The sequence below is a fragment of the Indicator indicator genome, chromosome 1 (assembly GCF_027791375.1).
Source record: "Indicator indicator isolate 239-I01 chromosome 1, UM_Iind_1.1, whole genome shotgun sequence".
Classification (NCBI taxonomy): domain Eukaryota; kingdom Metazoa; phylum Chordata; class Aves; order Piciformes; family Indicatoridae; genus Indicator; species Indicator indicator.
In genome coordinates this window covers 21750671-21767830 of record NC_072010.1, presented here as the reverse complement: position 1 = coordinate 21767830, position 17160 = coordinate 21750671, and the positions used below count along the sequence as shown (strand labels likewise).

The 17160-nt window shown below is 40.1% G+C and overlaps 1 protein-coding gene across 1 annotated transcript in view; it reads left to right on the top strand.

Moving 5' to 3' along the window:
* ATP8A2 (ATPase phospholipid transporting 8A2) overlaps positions 1-17160 on the top strand; it is a 293926-nt gene that overhangs the window by 39488 nt on the left and 237278 nt on the right. The window contains exons 16-22 of the mRNA XM_054386416.1: positions 2164-2269; positions 3186-3268; positions 4854-4903; positions 7034-7103; positions 8716-8800; positions 10040-10179; positions 14136-14274. Coding sequence (XP_054242391.1) covers positions 2164-2269; positions 3186-3268; positions 4854-4903; positions 7034-7103; positions 8716-8800; positions 10040-10179; positions 14136-14274 — 673 coding nt within the window. The remainder of the gene's footprint in view (positions 1-2163; positions 2270-3185; positions 3269-4853; positions 4904-7033; positions 7104-8715; positions 8801-10039; positions 10180-14135; positions 14275-17160) is intronic.

The following is a 17160-nucleotide window of genomic DNA, read 5'->3' as shown; positions in this document are numbered from 1 at the left end:
AAGAGCTACCTGTGGACATAAGAACAAGAGACAAAAATATGCAGACTTTCTTCTTGCTGCAGATAGAGGAAAAAAAAGTAGGGTAGGAAGCACAGTGCTTAACTAATGAGCAGGCAAGGAATGTCTTGCACACAATCAATAAAAATTTGAGTAATATAACAGCAGAGCCATGCTTTAGTAGAAGAAAATAACTAATAAAGCACAATCCGTTTACCTGTGGGACTTACCTCTTACACTGCGGTGGAACTTGTCATGCTGCAAGGGACGTGTCACCACAGAAGCTATTAATGGTTTTTCTGTTCACAGCTCTGAAGTAGGAGTTTGTATGCTCTACTCTGATTCATACCCGTGCAACAAATATTGTGTTAATGCTGGAACAATATAGGAAGGAAACAAATGACAGCTGTGTGGAGGAGCTGACATGATAAGCTGGCCCTCTGGTGATCTGTTGCTACAGAGTTGGAAGATTGCCATGTAATACATTGTGAGCTGTGAAAATACCAAGACAGCAACAAATTACCTTGCTGTCTTGAAAGCAGAAACACATACATAGAAAGGATTAAAATCTATGACATGGCTGAAGATAGTTTCCAGCTGACAGAACACATACTATAAAGTGTGTAAGAAGGACATTAAAGGGCTGCAGCAATGGATGCTGAAATGAGAATCTAACAGGCTGTGCATTTTGATATGGAGGTAAAATTTCTGTTCCTTTCACTGGAAATGAGGGAACAGTAGTAAACTGACCAGTAATTTGCTATGGACTTAATGGTTTGTTTTGCTCTCTTATTACATTCCATTAGTTCATTTTCTTGAGCACAACTTTTGCACTCTAGCATGTAAAAAGCTGCAAATGTTACTATTTTAGTGGTGTATGACCATACAATTCAAAAGTCTCAATATGAAAAGGTCAAGGTCCTGAATGCAACAGTTACTTTGAAAATATTTCTGACAAAGTACATGGAGTAAACCCAACACAACATTTGCCAGATGACGTTTTGTGGCTTTTACAGTTACTTAATTCCTACTAATTAAATGTTGCCCTTGTGTATCTTTGTGCTATGCAAGTATGTAGGTTATATGTACCACACTGAGAGAAAAACAGATGAAAATCAAACACTCAACAGTTTTTCCTGATTCCTGATTTTGTTCCTGTAATAGGACCTGAGACAGAACAAACCTTTGGGGTGTGGGATGTGTGTTTTGTTTGTTGGTTGGTGGTGTTTTTTTTTTCTTTTCTTTGTTTTGTTGTTCTACATAGCTTGACTTAGGGAGAAAAGCATAAACATGTCTGAGAGCAAACTGAATTCTGGTAGCCTGGTTGTGAGAAATAGCATCTAAGTGTCCCTTTAAGTCAGAAATGGAGTCTTTAATGTCTCAGTAATTCTGTGTGATTAAAGGGTATTATAAAATTACTGGGCTGCATTTCACATAGGAATAATACATTACATGCATTCCAGAGTATGTGTAAGTCTCGCATCAGAGGATTTTTGGTGGCATGCAGTTTTAACTTGAAATGGTATCATATGAATATGGTAGCCTTTTTTCCTGTTGTAAAACATGCTGGTGTAGAGGCATCCTCTAATTAACTGTCTTAAAAAAAAAAATCTGGATCCTGTTTTAAAGGAGTCTTGTAGGGTTCATCTCTATGAAAACTTGGTTTAAATGTGTAAACTGTGGGTGAAGCTCAGGTTGTGACCTGGGCAGCTGAGTACCCTTTCTGATAGATGGGAAAGTGGAAATGCTGTGCCAGAGGCAGGAATAGAAATGAGAAGAGAATGGGATTGGGGGACTCCATTTCAACTCATTTGCCAAAATTTGCTTATCAGAGGTGCCTGTGATTTAAGTCCTGTAGCATCTTTGCTGAAATCTAGACCTGGTGTCTCTTCAAGCACTTTGGGATAGCTGATGACTATACAGTCTGTGGACAATATTTTATATTGTGCGTTCTCATGATGCTGAATGGGTAGGCAGTAATGGCCTGATTTCTGTGCTCTGATTCTTTAATGGTGCTGCTGTTGATGTTCTTGGACCAAGACAACTACTCTAAGTAGAGAACAGAATTATTTTTTGCCTGTGGTACCTGAAGTCTTTGTAGTTTAGTGCAAAATCTGCCTCTTAGCCTGTGTGTAATGCGTAACCCAACTCTGATGTTCTGTCCAGCCCACAGCTGTACACATACAGGAGTTCCTCACTCTGCTGGCTGTGTGTCATACCGTTGTTCCTGAGAGACAAGGAAATACAATAATCTACCAGGCCTCCTCTCCAGGTTGGTTGTTCCCTTCTTTTTTTTTTGGGGGGGGTGGGGGGGGGAAAAGGGGAAGGAGTGAGTGATTGAGAAGTTTCTGCAGCAGACACTGATTTTTTTTTTTTTTTTTTTGAAAGCAAGATGTCTGCAGTGATGCTGGCAGTAGATCTTTTGTCATCAGTGTACACTGCTTTTGAATGCCTCCTACAGAACTGCTAAGTCTCTTGTGTTTCTGCAGAGATAGGGTGGGCTTATGATCTCTTCTGTTGTCATAGGGCTTTCTGCTCTGCCCTTTATTCAGGGGTGAAAGGCAAGGATAAAGGTTTCAGTGCATACAGTCTTAATAGAATGCTTGAGAAGTAGGGTGCAGAGCCCATGTAGGGTAGCACTGGTCAGAGCTGAATGGTGAGGAGACTAAGGGAGTGGTAGACATGAGGGTTACTTGTGTTGAGCACTAAATCCACCTGTGTGGTAGTTACGTTTTAATGTTGCGTGCTCCTAAAAGAGACTGCCTGACTACCTACGAGAAGTGGAGGTGTTTGCTCTGGTTTCAGCAGTTATTGGAGCTCTTAATGATACTACCCAGTGCAGTCACAAAAAGATAATGCAACTGCCTCTGCACCAAGAAATTGATTAAATGTGTTTTGTAAGATTTTAGAGAAACACAGCTTCGTTCCTCTGCAGCAGAGATGAGTGCTCTGGTAATTGCAGGGTGTTCAATACAGACTGAGTGCAGAGTTCTTGTAGTTGATGTTGCATGGCCTTTGTAAGCCTAAAGTGTGAATGTTCTTGGGGAAGTGTGTGCAGAGCTACTTTAGCAGCCCTGCAGATGGGGGAGTACATGGAAAGTGCTTTGGCATTATGGCATGTGTACTTATGGGCTTTTCAGGCCTCTCCTACATACCAGATTAAACAGAAGCTTTCTTTACATTGGCAGATGAAGGAGCATTAGTGAAAGGAGCCAAAAAGCTTGGTTATGTCTTCACAGGACGGACGCCGCATTCGGTTATCATTGACGCGGTAAGTAGTAAGTGCATGCGGCACAGATGCCAAGGTCATGCACAGCATTCGTGTCTCCTGTGTGGCTCTTGTGAGTTAACCTTTATAGGGCTTTAAGATGTTACGTGCAAAAGGCTTTTGCAGACCAGGAAAAATACCTTACCCTGTATATGCAGACTTCTTTGTACTGCTGTGTGGCATGGGCAATAGGAGGATGTAGCTTATATGGGAAATAGCAGCAGTTGTGCCTGAAGATTTCCTTTGTGTGGGAAGCAGAGATAAGAACCCTCATGTTACAAGGAACTTGATGTGTTTTGGAGACATTCTGACTATTAAGTCTAATGATTAATGGACTTACAAATGTTTAATTTTTCAAGTAAAATGGATTTTTTTTGGTAAGTCAGCTCTTCTGTATCTGCGTAAGCTCTGTGTGCAGGCTTGCATGGTTGATGGATTAGAATGGATACAAACAGTCTCAGACTCTTGGGGCCACATTCTGACTTAAGTTGCAGTCCCAGCTGAAGTGGTTCCAGATTTACACAGATGCAGCTAGTAGGGTGCTTATTAAGAATAATGGATACATTTCTGTCCTTCCTCCCAAGTGCTTTGGCTTTCAGTTTTTTTGGTACACTGCCAAGCTAAGCACTTAAAATATGTATCTTCCTAGAACTTGTCAAAAACATTCTATGATCTCTCAGAAAACTGCTGTTTAGTTGAAGAGCTTAGGATGTGCAGTGTTATCTAGAGCTATCTAGATTGTTCTCTGAGGAAAGACCCAGGGCAACCTGACCTAGTTCTATACTACATACATATACCAAGTTGGAAAGCATGGTCAATTTATAGCCAGCAATATAATCTATCACTCCTGTCTCTTCTCATTGTCGATATCAGTGGCAGCAGTGTAACAGAATTTGAGATGGCTTTTAGTGTTGGGGATATTGCTAAATTGCTATGTGCCTTGTAGGATGTAGCTCTGTACTGCAATTTAAATTTTGCTGCAGCTTTTTTTTTAAACTGTGTGCTACAAATACCACTGGAGTTCCAGGACTCCAGTAACTGTTACAGAAAGGCAAGATGTTTGTAAGTCATTGTTCTCTCTGTTTGGTTATGCTCAATCCCAACAGTTGTTGCTGAGAACAGAGTTACTTCTAATTTAAATGTTTTTTTTCCACAAAAAAAAAATCTCATATGCTTGTAAATCCAAGGAAAATAAATACTAAGGCAATTCAGACACAAGGTTATTATAATTCCATGTATATCGATGTTAATTTTTAACATGGAATTGGTCCCACGGTTTGTAATGTCTGGTGCTTTATAGCTAATAAGAAATAAATATTCAGCTTAACTTTCAGATCATGCGTATACATGTGGAGTTATTAATTAGTTCCTTGTAGTATGGAAGTGGTAGATGGGAGGATGCTGAAGAAAGATTAGCATGCCTTCACTAAGTCAAGTTCTACACAACTTTTACCAGGAGAGGGCGCTATTACCACATCTTTGTGACACGGGGCTGTGTACACAAAGGTATTTAACCGGCTTGTTTGTTATACACGGGTGAGAATATACTGCAGATTGTATTTATAATAGTACATGCTTTCTTTTGTAGCTGGGAAAAGAAAAAACCTTCGAAATTCTTAACGTACTGGAGTTTTCCAGGTAGGTTTTCCTTCAAGAAATGTGGGGTAACAAGAAAACCATTTTTGGAAAAAACAAACAAATAAAAAATATGCAGCTGATATAGTAGAAAAACTGAACTTGCTTAGTTTTGTCCTACTCCTCTATCTTCTGGTTTTCAATACAGGACTAATACAGAGCTTCTTAACTGTTGACTGTTGTCATGTGAGCATGAGCTTCTCCTCTACCACTCCAGCTTTGTCTTACTGAGAAGTTGCTGCCCTGGAAGTGTCATTCTCTGCCTCATTTGTTTCCCTCTGTGTCCTTTGTCTACTTCAAGAACGTGCTTTGAGATTGCACTTCTATAGTGCTTCTGCAAATTACTGGGATTTTTGTTTTGGTTTTTTGAGCAGGTGAAATCTAGAACTGGAGGGCTTTTTGGTGCTCCTTTTTAAGAACCACTCTAGCTATGAAAACCCAAACATTATGAACACTCCTGTCTGATCAAGCTAGTTAGGGTGGGTACCACTTGAGTGGCAAGAAGCTTTGTCATGAATTTGGTCTTGATATTACAAAAGGTGCTCTCTCTTTGTCAGTTAATAAAGTTTTACCAGTGTGGATGGTTCTAGTCAGCTGGCTTTCTGATGGTGTTTCTACTCTTACTGTGTCTTAAAGCCTTAAAGTCTTGCTCTCTGCCACGTTGAGTTGGCTGCTTCTGCTTTAAAGCAATACATAAAATTGAGTTTAGGCATCTTTGGGTAGGCAGGGTTTTTTTTTTTTTGGTATCCTGTCTTGTTTTGAAGATTATTCTTGACTGCTTTCCTGTTTTCATTCAGAATGTGGCTTCTGAGGCTACTTGTGGGAATATCTAAAGTGATACTAGAAGAGTGTTCTAAGGTTTCTGACAATTTAATTGGTACCCTGGTGCCTGTAGACAGGAGTTAGGTGTAGCCTGCATGCAGCAGAAAAAAACAAAAACAACAACAACAAAAAAAATCTGTCTTAGCTCTTCCCTGTGTGTAGCAACTTCCTGCTTGACCAGTGAGTTCCTACGACTCCATTCCAAAAAGCACAGGGAAGTTGCCTACTGTCATGAGCTTGCTGCAGAAATTCTGGGCACAGATAATTGCTGTCCTTCCAGACTTTCTTTAAAAAGTCTCAAAAAGGATTGTTTTGTTTGATCATAGATGCTAAGGGCTTGCATGCTTGCCCAAGGCTCTTGAGCCTTGAAAAGGGGCTAGGTCTCACGAGCTGTTTCAGAGGAAGAAGATGGCTTTATACTCTTGATTTTTGTTTGTACATACTGGCAAGAAGAGAATGAGGAAGGATGCTTTTGATCTCTCCTATTCTAAACAAAAGAATTATATGAAAAGATGTATTGTTAAGGTTTTCTTGATAAGAGTTTGTGTCCTTGCCTCTGCTGCTTACAAACTTTTTTCTTCTTTTCAGTGTCTTTTAAAGGAGAACTTAAATGGCAAACCTGATCATTAAAAATAAATCCTTGCTTACTTTCCTTTGTTAAACACCTGTGTACAGTATGCTAATATTTATCTTTGTTATAAAGATATCCCAACTTGACTGTCTTGATTGCAGCTCTGCTCAGGGTCTGGCTTTGTTCCATGTAATCACACATATGTAGGTGAAATTAATCCAATATATAGAACCTACAGGGAGATTGAGCTCATTTACAGCATGATTCCTTATTATGACGTTTCTGCATTCGAGTTAGGGAGTTAAATAATTCCCTTTGTCAGTGGATGCTTTTTTCAGGGTCTGTTGTGTATATAGTAAATTGTGTGTTTGCCTTAACTTCTAGCCCAAGTCCTCAAAATAATTTCCTTAGAGGAATAAGGAAGAACTTGAGAATAAATTTGACTCTTGCTCCTTCAAGAAGGTTTTTGTGCCATCCTACTCTTCTTCAAATTCTTGCTCACTTTTGGGTGCAAGTCTGTGCTCTGGTTGAGTGCTGCCATTGGGAGCCATAGGGCTGAAGCTGGAAATGGACAATTTCGCATTTTTCCTTGCTGTCAAAGGTGTCAAGTCTTAAGCTACTACTGTTACCTCTTACCTGATATCAAATGCACTAAACACATCGGAGAAAATTCACTGGTGAGAACAGAGCTTACTCTTCATCACTATGACTAATGAAAGCAAATATTTTTCTTTCAATAGCAACAGGAAGAGAATGTCAGTGATTGTTCGAACTCCAGCAGGACAGCTACGTCTCTACTGCAAAGGGGCTGTAAGTAATTATGCTGCTTAATGGAGACCTTATACTAGCAGTTATAGTTTCAGCAGTTGTGCTTGATGCTGACATTTTGTCTCATGCATAATACCTGTTGGCTCTCCCTTTAGTGCCAAGTGACTTAAGAAATCTGTCATTACTCCTCTGGCTCTTTTTGCAGGCAGGAAGATGGCTAGGCTTTCAACTACCCAGTTGAATTCCTGAAACTAATGGGAGCAGTACCCTTTGCTTTAGCAAAGTCAGGATTTCACCCAGCTGTGCAGTAGCAGCTCAGGAGCTAGACTGTTGCTGTTGTCTGAACCTGTGATACAAAAATCTTAAGTGATTGCTCGTGGTCTGGCTCTGCATCTCTGCATCTGCAGTTGTTTGTCTTTGAGTTGCACCATGTTGTGCCTCCATTCTTCGCTGGTGAGCAATAACCTACCCAAGAACCAAGGCTGCAAAGCTTTCATTGGCTACAGGCAAACAGTGGTTCTAAATTTCAGTGGAAAACTATGCAAGTGTAACAGGGAAAACTATTCCTGCCTTCTCATAGGATCTGGTTTACTTAAAATTATTCTAACATACAAATCTGGGTGCACTGCTCTGTTGTTTCAGTTTAACTGCCCTCATTTGATAAATACATACTAGAGTGAATTAAGCCCACTGTCAAGTCTGTGGTGTTTTGTACTTGCATGTCTGGTAGGACAGCACAGATAATGCAGCTGTTTGTTGCTCATCCTGTCTTTCAGTTCACACTGGTTCTTGGAGCATGGCACTAGAAAGTATGTATAACAGGACAGTGTGTAGTAAAAAATTCATGCTGTCTTCCACTTGAGCAGTCTCAGATGTCTAACAGAGCAGAAAGGTTGTAATAATTAGTATAATTTGGTGTTTTTTCATGTATGTTCTGCTGCATCCACCAGTTATCCAAACTGTGGGTTACCTGCCTATTCTACATGAACTCTTCCATGTTTCAAATAGTCATCTCTCATCCTGTCACTGCCATCATAAATAAGTTGTTTTGTTTGCCTATCTTTAGTCAGTGATAGATGTGGACTTTTTTACCTAGCTGAAGCCTACGTATTTGAGCAACAGAAGGGTTTTCCTGTTTTACATGTGTAGCCACTTGTTTTGGTAGTTGCAGGAGACTTGATATGTAGGTGATGATGCTGTATTTTCATTGCATCTGTTATCTGGGCATGTTTTTGCAGCAGAAGCAATTTGCTGCAAGAGGAAGATTATTTGAAAGAGTTCTGTGGTAGAACCTGATCAATATTACTGCCTTCTATTTTTTTGTAACATGGGCTAGAATGTTTTCTAGAAAAGATTGCAAGAAGCTCTTCGGAATGGGACTACGATGTGTACTCAATAAGACCAGACACATGCTCTGAAAATCAATAGGCCTGTGTAAGAATTCAGAAAGGAGTGTTCTGTGGTGCTCAGTAGTGGGGACCCCGTTATGGAAAAAGGATAGAAGGGCAGGGTGGACTTCTGTCTACCTTATTTTAAGGGGATGCAATGTCTCTGCTGCTGCGTCTGTTCAGATTACTCCAGTTGAGCTTGTGAATGCACAGATGGAGACTTTGTGTGTAGACTCATTCTCTTCTAATGAATTTGGTTTTAATAGGATAATGTCATTTTTGAGAGGCTTTCAAAAGATTCTCAGTACATGGAGCAAACACTGTGCCATCTTGAATACTTCGCGACGGAAGGTAAGAGAAACAGCATGTCATGAAAACTAGCTTATCAAATTGCTTGCAGCATGTTCTGTATTGTGTAAGCTTTGCAGAGCTAAGAAAGATGATTATGAAGACAAATTTAGAAGTGGTGTATAATAAGCAAATTAGTATTTCCAGGGTAACTTTAAGTCTGAGGAAGTTTGTGGTCTGCTTCTGTGTTATTTTAGTTAGGGAAGGGGAATTCAGAAGATGAAGATGGGATTCTTTGTGCTCAAGATAAGGGAGGCTGCCTTAAGTTGTACTGCTTGGAATACCTCAGTTAAAGGTTGTGGTTTGTTTGTTGTTTTTTTTTTTTTTTTTTACTGCTGTAAAAGTCAGATGACAACAGTCCCTGGCTTTATAAAGCAGAGTGATAACCTGACTGTGCTGAGAAGCCTGGAATACCACTATATCAAAGGTGATCTGAGCTGGTGTGTAAGCTCTTTTTGGCTCATAGAATGTCTTCATTCACAGGGAAGTATTTGGCTTTGTTTCCTCTTCTGCATAGAGTATCTGCATTGCAGTAAAATGATGAACCACTATTTTTCTTGCTAAATTTTGAAAATGTTATTTTTTTTTTCAGACTCCTACATTGCCAATATCAAAATTTTGTTTTATGCCACAGATTCCTTTCTGTGGCATCAAGCCAGAAAAAAATTACTTGTAGATATTCGTTTTTGTCAATTAATAGAAGGCTTTTCATACTTCATGGGCCCTTTACTCCTTTGTGCATGTGCAACTCCCATTGTTGTGAGTTATGTGCATACACTGAAGGAGGAAATGGTCTTTCTGAAAGGAAAAATGGACTGTGGAGTATGCTGGAGTAAGTAATCTCTCCAGTCACAGCATGCAGCCAGTTCTTTAATTTGATCTCTTTAAAAATACACGAAAGCCATACTTAAACTGCGAAGATTAGAGATTATGCTTGTGTAGCTCTAGTATGGCTAGGTTGCAATACTGAAAATCCATGAGAAGGTTGTGTCCCTTAGGCTCTTTCTTGACTGGACCCACATTAGTAACCTCTGAGACAGACTTTTGGTTTATATTTTCGAAAATTGAAATGATTAAAAGAATATGCAGGGAGATTTTTTTAGAAACCAAAGTGCAAAAGTGTGAATTAAAAGCTTCTGTTTCAGAGAGAGGGTTAGAATTTAGCATTCATTAGGGCATTAATTGTTGGGTGACAATACTCAGCATAATTTTACTGTGTGATGTCTGTTTTCTGTTTTGTAGGTCTGAGGACTTTGTGCATTGCTTATGCAGATCTGTCAGAAAACTCTTATAAGGAGTGGTTAAATGTCTACAATGAAAGCAGTACAGTTCTGAAAGACAGAACTCAGAAACTGGAAGAATGCTATGAGATCATTGAAAAGGTGAGATGCATACTTGTTTAATCAGTTACAGGCTACCTTATGTGTATTTTCCCATGAAAATTGGGCTTCATACAGTAAAATTAACTTTCATTCATGAGAAACTGAAATGGCATTCTTTTACACCTAATTTTTTTCAGATTTACAAATTAAAATTTCAGAGTTGTGTAGACTGAACAGGTTGTCAAAGGTCATGGCGAACTACCTTATTTTCTGCGGTTGTTTTTATCTTGTCTTGTGTAAGGTACGTGTAACTTGATAAAGATAACAGAATTGTGATGTTGCACCAAGTCCCCATATACTAGTACATGAGGATAAATTTGTTCATTCCTTCTGCATACATCTGTCACAGTTGAGGTTTTCTGAAGGCTGTTATAGACATGGTAGACAAAACTAAGTGCTCTAGACGAAACCACGACCTGTTGCTGCATGGACTGATAAAAGGTGAAACACTTCTTTCCATGCAAACTGCAGAACTCATAATTCTGGAAAGGGAAAGTAGATACTGGAGAAGGAATTTGAAATTGTAATCCCATGCTGAGTGGAATGTTAAAATATCAACACTAAGGGGCAGTGTTTCTTTGCAACTGATTGGTTTTCCTGCTTTCTAAAACACTTCTTACCTGGTCTTGTTCAGGCTCTTTCCCCTTGCTCCTCTTATTTCTCTTGCTGGTTTGATTAAAATGCCCTTTCAGCTTCACTTTCTTTTGTAATTAAAAATAACAAGGAAACTGAAGTTCTGGAGCACTCTGTTATTTTAGAGTCATGGTATCATTTCAGTTGGGAAAGACCTTTAAGAACATCAACACCAACTGTTATTTAACTCTGTCTGCTTCTCAACAGTGTCCTCTAGCACCACATCTCTGTGTCTTTTGAATATCTCCAAGGATGGTGATTAAACCACCTTCCTGGGGAACCTGTTCCAGTTCTTGATAACCTGTTCAGTGAGGGAGTTCATTCTAATATCCAAACTAAATGACCCCCTCTGTGCAACTGGGGGCAGAAGAGGGAAGAAGGTTGAGACTAGAATGGGAGGGAACTTTCCTGTGTAACAGAAGAGCTCTTTAATAGCTGAAGATTAGGTCTTGCTTTTCAAGCTAATGCCTTTGCCTTGGTTGGTCAGTAGTGGTTGGTTATCTAATCCCTGATTCTGTACGTTTGCATATGGTTTCTCTCAGCTTTTTGCTTCCAGTGTTGTGCTCTCATACTGTTGTCTTTACTAAGGTGAAAAACAAATTTCTTAATTCTTTTGCTTTGAAATGTGTTCTCAAAATCTACATTTTCAGCCATCTACCTTCTCCTTGTTTTCCCCATTTAGTATCCTCTAAAAGAGGACTAGTGATTGGCTTGTAGAACTGGAGTCTTGGACTTAGGAAATGCCTACCAATATGGCACTATTAATATTTGTTTGCTGGTCATGCTACAGAGCAGGCAACTGCACTTGAAACTTAGAGCTGGTGTTTTGCAGGTTAAGGTCTGTGGTCTGTAGGCACTTTTATTTCTAGATAAACTGGTGTGGGGCTCTATTGTAAGAGGTGTACTTTAAGGCACTGACTTTTCCTCAGTCAATGAGAACAGGAGAACTACTTGGTTGGTCTGAGTGCTCAGATCACTGGGTCATGGTGGTTCACATGAGGACGTGAACTGGCTTCTTCCTCTGCCTGTGCATCAGCTGTGAGGGTTTCTGCAGGCTTGAAAGCAAGTCCCCTGCTTTGGTAGCTGAGCTGTGCCAATGAGTGTGCTATTGTGTTGAACTGCTTAACAGGTGGTTTTGAGGCAATAAAATACCATCTACACTGGCATGCTTGGATTGCAATTGTAACCTTCAAATGTTGTTAGCGTTGATAGGCCTCAGGTTTCATAGGGAGGTTGTAGGATACTTAAGAAAATTACTTCTGTGATTTGATTCTGCTATCTTTACCAGCTGAATATCTCTTTTATTAAACTTAAGCTTTGTCAAGACCTGTAACTACTGGAAGTTTACACACATGTGAATGACAGCTTCCCCTTCAGTTCTTCATGCATTGTGCTGGTTTGGGGCCAGACAGATCGTCTCTTGCCCCGAAAGGGACAAAAGAATGAGACTCACACAAACGGATTGGAGAGTGATGGAAAGTTTAAATGGAAAAGCAATTGGTGAAGCTACAGAGAACTACAAACTACAAAGCATAGTGGCAAAGAGTATCCCAAAGCGTACAGAACCCCCTCACAGAATTCCCAAAGGTTTCCCAATCCTTCCCTTCTTCCCACCTGAGGGTAAACCCAAACCCCCCAGGGCTCTTTCTTCCCCCTCCCGCTGATAGGCAAGTCTCAGGCTGGCCAGGTCTGAGACTGCCCCCCCCCTCCATTCTCCTCCTGGCATTAGGCCTAGACAGGCCTAAGAGGCCTTGAGGATACTCCCCTGGCATTACCTGATAAGAGAGGACATCTCCCATGGGAGCAGAGAGGGAAGAAAGAGGAAGAGAATGACTCTGCAGATGGCTTTATAGGGCGCAGGATTTATGGGTAGAAATACGTCGTTTCCTGTGTCCACCCCCCTATTGGGTGGGCACCCAGGACACCAGAGGTGTATCTCATGTAGCAGTGGCAGGGGGCACCCAGCCTAAACTGCCACATGCATGCATAGACACAGGCATGAGCTGCTCTGATGCTGCCTTCATAGCCATATAATGGTTTGGGTGGGAAGGGGCCTTAAAGATTATCTACTCCATGGGCAGGGGACACCTTTCTCTAGATCAGGTTGCTCAAGGTCCAATCCATGTTGGTTTTGTACGCTATCAGTGATGAGGCATCTTCATCTTCTATGGGTAACCTGTTCCAGTGTCTCACCACTGTTGCTGGTAGGAAAAAAAAAAACAATAAATTCTTCATGTCCAAGTTATGTTAGTTTAAAACTGTTGTCCCTTGTCCTGCCACTGTGTGCCTTGATAAAGAGTCTTTCTTCCATCTTGTAAGCCTTCTGTTATTTATAGAAGACCACTATCAGGTCCTACTGGAAGCTTGTCTTCTCCAGGCTGAGCTTCACCAACTGTTCTTTGTTTATTTCATCAGTTTTTTATTTTGTTTTGGTAGTTTTAGCTTCTGCAAAGAATAGATGATGCTACTTTTTCTTTGCAGTTCCTGAAATGATACAGTATAACAAAACTATTTGTAGGAATTTATTTTTTAATTTAACACTTTTATGTATCCTAAGGAATCATAAAAATACCTTTGCAGTTAAAAATCTGCTGAGTAGCTTGTGCCTTTTGACAACGTTTATTGCTCAGGTATATTTGCCTGACTACTTCTGTTTTCCTGTAACACAGCCAAATCTCTTTTAGCAATTGCTTCAGAATTGCGTGAGTATGTGGCTAACTTGGTAGTATTAAATTTGTTCTATGAGATCTGTTTTTCTGGTAGACATATGTATGTAGACTAGTGATACTTTGATTAATATTCGTATCACTTGTCTTGCATGAAGGTAGTGATTAAATCCATCAATAGTTGCAGTAATTCTTGTTCTGAGTATCTAATCTGTATGTACATTTTGGGGGGGAAATAAATGTAAGCAATGTGATGCCAGGTGACTTTTGTTTTGTGAGTTTAAGAAATGCATAAACTATAGTCACTCATCATGTTGCTATGGTGATTAGGGAATGCTCTAGTATATGTGTTCAGCCATAAGCTAGCTTTGGAGATGTATAATTTCAATTAATTCCTCTAGAAACATTGCCATCTTTCTGATCAGAAACACTGTTCCATTCTGTACCTCCTGAAATGCGAGATTTATGCAGAAGAAGTAGAACAGCAACAGCAGCAATTGACTGTAGTGTGCATATTGCTTGATAAAATACTGTATTAGCCATGAGCCCCAACAGGCTGTCTGGAAATTCCTTTTTGGGTGTGTTGCAAAGAAAGGTTTGTCTTAAGAAAACAATTCCTCTTTTTTTTTTTTTAATTTTATTTTTTTCCTTCCTCAGGATTTACTGCTTCTTGGAGCTACAGCCATTGAAGACCGCCTTCAAGCAGGTGTTCCAGAAACAATAGCCACACTCATGAAAGCAGAAATTAAGATATGGATTCTGACAGGGGACAAACAGGAAACCGCTCTCAATATAGGTATCCATCCATCTGGTTACTCTGAATTTGTCTGATATGTGGCATGTTATGTGCTAGATCTGCTCTGTATTGCTAGATCTGCATTGCAGTGGGAATTGGAGAAGTCAATCAGGCTGTAATGTTTCAGATAACATTTACATTACATCAAACTTCTTTACAACTGTTCTCCTTTTTTGATGACTGCCATTTTTAGACTTTAATGGAGTTTGGGATATGATGGGAAATATGGTAGTACAAAGCATGTAGTTGGCAACTTCTTGCAAATGTATGTGGAAGTGGATTCTTGAATCATTAATGGCTCTATATGTCAGCTTGATACACCTCTGTCAGTCAAGTATGCTGTAATAGTGTGTGTTGCTGGTACTGAGTGTATGGACAGAGTTTAGTATGTGTGGTTTTACCAAGGCACAATATTTATATTCTTGTCTGAAAATGATGTATTTCCAGTCAATAATAGTGTGTGTTTTGGGAATGGGAATGCAATGTTTACTGAACTACATCCCTCCCTTGAACAAGGAATCAATCCTTACAGTTGAGCTAAGCACCCTTTCCTAGAGTACACATACATAGCTGTGAGCACTGCCTTACAATCATAGAATCATAGAGGGATTTGTTTTGAAAGGGACCTTTGAAGATATAGTCCAGTTCTCTGGGCAGGGACATCTTCAACTGGATCAGGTTGGTCAAAGATTCATCTGCTTTAACCTCAAAGAATTCCCATGATGTGGCATCCCCAACTTCTCTGGGCAGCCTGTTCCTGTATCTTATCACTCTCATCATAGAAACATTTTCTTCCTTATATCCAGTCTAAACCTATGCTCTTCCAGTATAAAATTATTCCTTGACCTGCCACTGAAGGCCTTGGTAAGAAGTCTTTCTTGTCTGTTTTACAAGCTTCCTTCATTGAAAGGTCTCCCCAAAGCCTTCTCTTTTCCAGGCTGAGCAACACCAACTCTCTCATCCTTTTCTTGTGGAAGAGATGTTCCAATCCTTTGCCTCTGTGGCCCTTCTATGGACCCAGTCTCATAGGTCCATGTTTATGTTGTGCTGGGAGCCCAGGGGGGGATGCAGTACTCCAGGTGGGTTCTTGTGCCCAGTTTTCATCCATTGGTATCCCTGGGTAGTTCTCAGTATGGCTTCTCTTGGTACATTTATCTCCTGGTCTGTACTGATTGGTGACAGTCACAGGTGCAGGACCTTACAGTTGGTCTTGTTGAACTTCCTTTAGGTCCTCATGGTCTGTACCTCAAGCCCATCAAGGTTTTTCTGGATGGTATTCCATCCATCTAGTATAGGAACTGCACCAGTCAGACTGGTTGCTGAAAGTGCACTCAGTTCCCACTACATGTCACTGATGAAAATATTAAATGGCATTGCTTCCAGGAGTGATCCTTGAGGGACACTACTTATTATTGGTTTCCACTTGGATATTGAGCCTTTGACTGTAGTTCTTTGGATGCAGTTTTTCTAGCTAATTTCTTACCCATCTGACAGTCTGTCAATTCCATGTTTTTCCAGTTTAGAGGTAAGAACACTTCTGTTATGGCGAGCTGTGATTTTATTACTGTTATTTATTCACTGAGGGAACAGAAGAAATTGGCAGCATGCTTCCCTGAATCCCTATGTGAAGTTTGAGCAGGGCTTATGTATTTTCTCTAAACACACAGGCTAATCATTCTTGCCTCAGATGCTGGATTCTGTGTGCCTCCAGTATGAATGTGCCTGTGGGCTATGATCTTGAACTCTGGTTCAACCCATCTTTCTCCTAGGACACTTGAAGGGAAAGAAGTCCCACAAGCATCTGATAGATCTGCTTCATGGACTTTTAGTCAGATTTTTCAAGACCTTGATATCAGCTTAAAAGCGTGGATTGACATTTTATATCTGACTTTGAACCAAAAAGTTCATTTTGTTGTACTAAGAAGCACTGACAAAAATGCCCTGTTCTTAGTGTATTTTGGCTTGCTCTGTCAGTACTACCAGTGGTAACTATTATAAGTCTATCGTAGAACTTGAAAATATGACTACGAGTGTCACTTGTAATCTTACAGTTGCCACTTTGCTTTATGCTACTGCTAAACATCTTCATAGTCTTAATACTGTACGTAAGGTATAGAGTCCTGTAAAATGTTGTTAGACTTGAATTGTTCTCCTAGTCCAGTCTTGTTCTTCCTGTTTAATGTGGTCACAAGATATAAAATGATCTCAACTGTAGGATTAGTTCTGACTCCATGACCTTCAAGATGCACAGGAAAGCAACTTTTTTTTGTACAGCTGCCTTTTTTTTTTCTCTGCTCCACTTTCCTAGTGGCATCTTGTTTGTTTTGGAAGAGGTAAAATGAGTCAGTGAGCAGTGTTATAGAAATGATAGCTTGCTACTGCAGCTGCTGTTCCAATCAAATCCTACTAGAAAGTCCTTTTGAAGTAGGTATACTGAACTTAGTGGCCTACTGCACAAGGTTCTTGTCATTCCCTGTGTAAAGAATAACTGTGGCATGAAAGTGATGCCCCTGTACAGAAAAGCATTATTCAGGAAAACACCTTGTTCTGCAAATGATAATGATGAACCAGGGAACAAGAGAAAGAGAGGGCTGCTCACTTGGTTCTTACCTCTGCTTTTGGATGAAATAAGCAAAGGCTTCAGCACCACGAAGAAAATCTCTCCTCTGTTCAGGCCTGTGTTTCATCCAGGAAAACCTTGGAACTCATAGGAAGCAACCAGACCAGGAAGCCTTCCATGTTGCAGTCTGAACTTCAGACCCATAATCCTTTTTTCCAGCCAGCACTTTGAATTTTGAAGGTGGCTTCAGGGAGAAAGGTTGAGTTTTAGTCTGCTGCTTTTCATACAAATGACAGTTGGTACTCCTGTTGTGGCTTATTCACAGC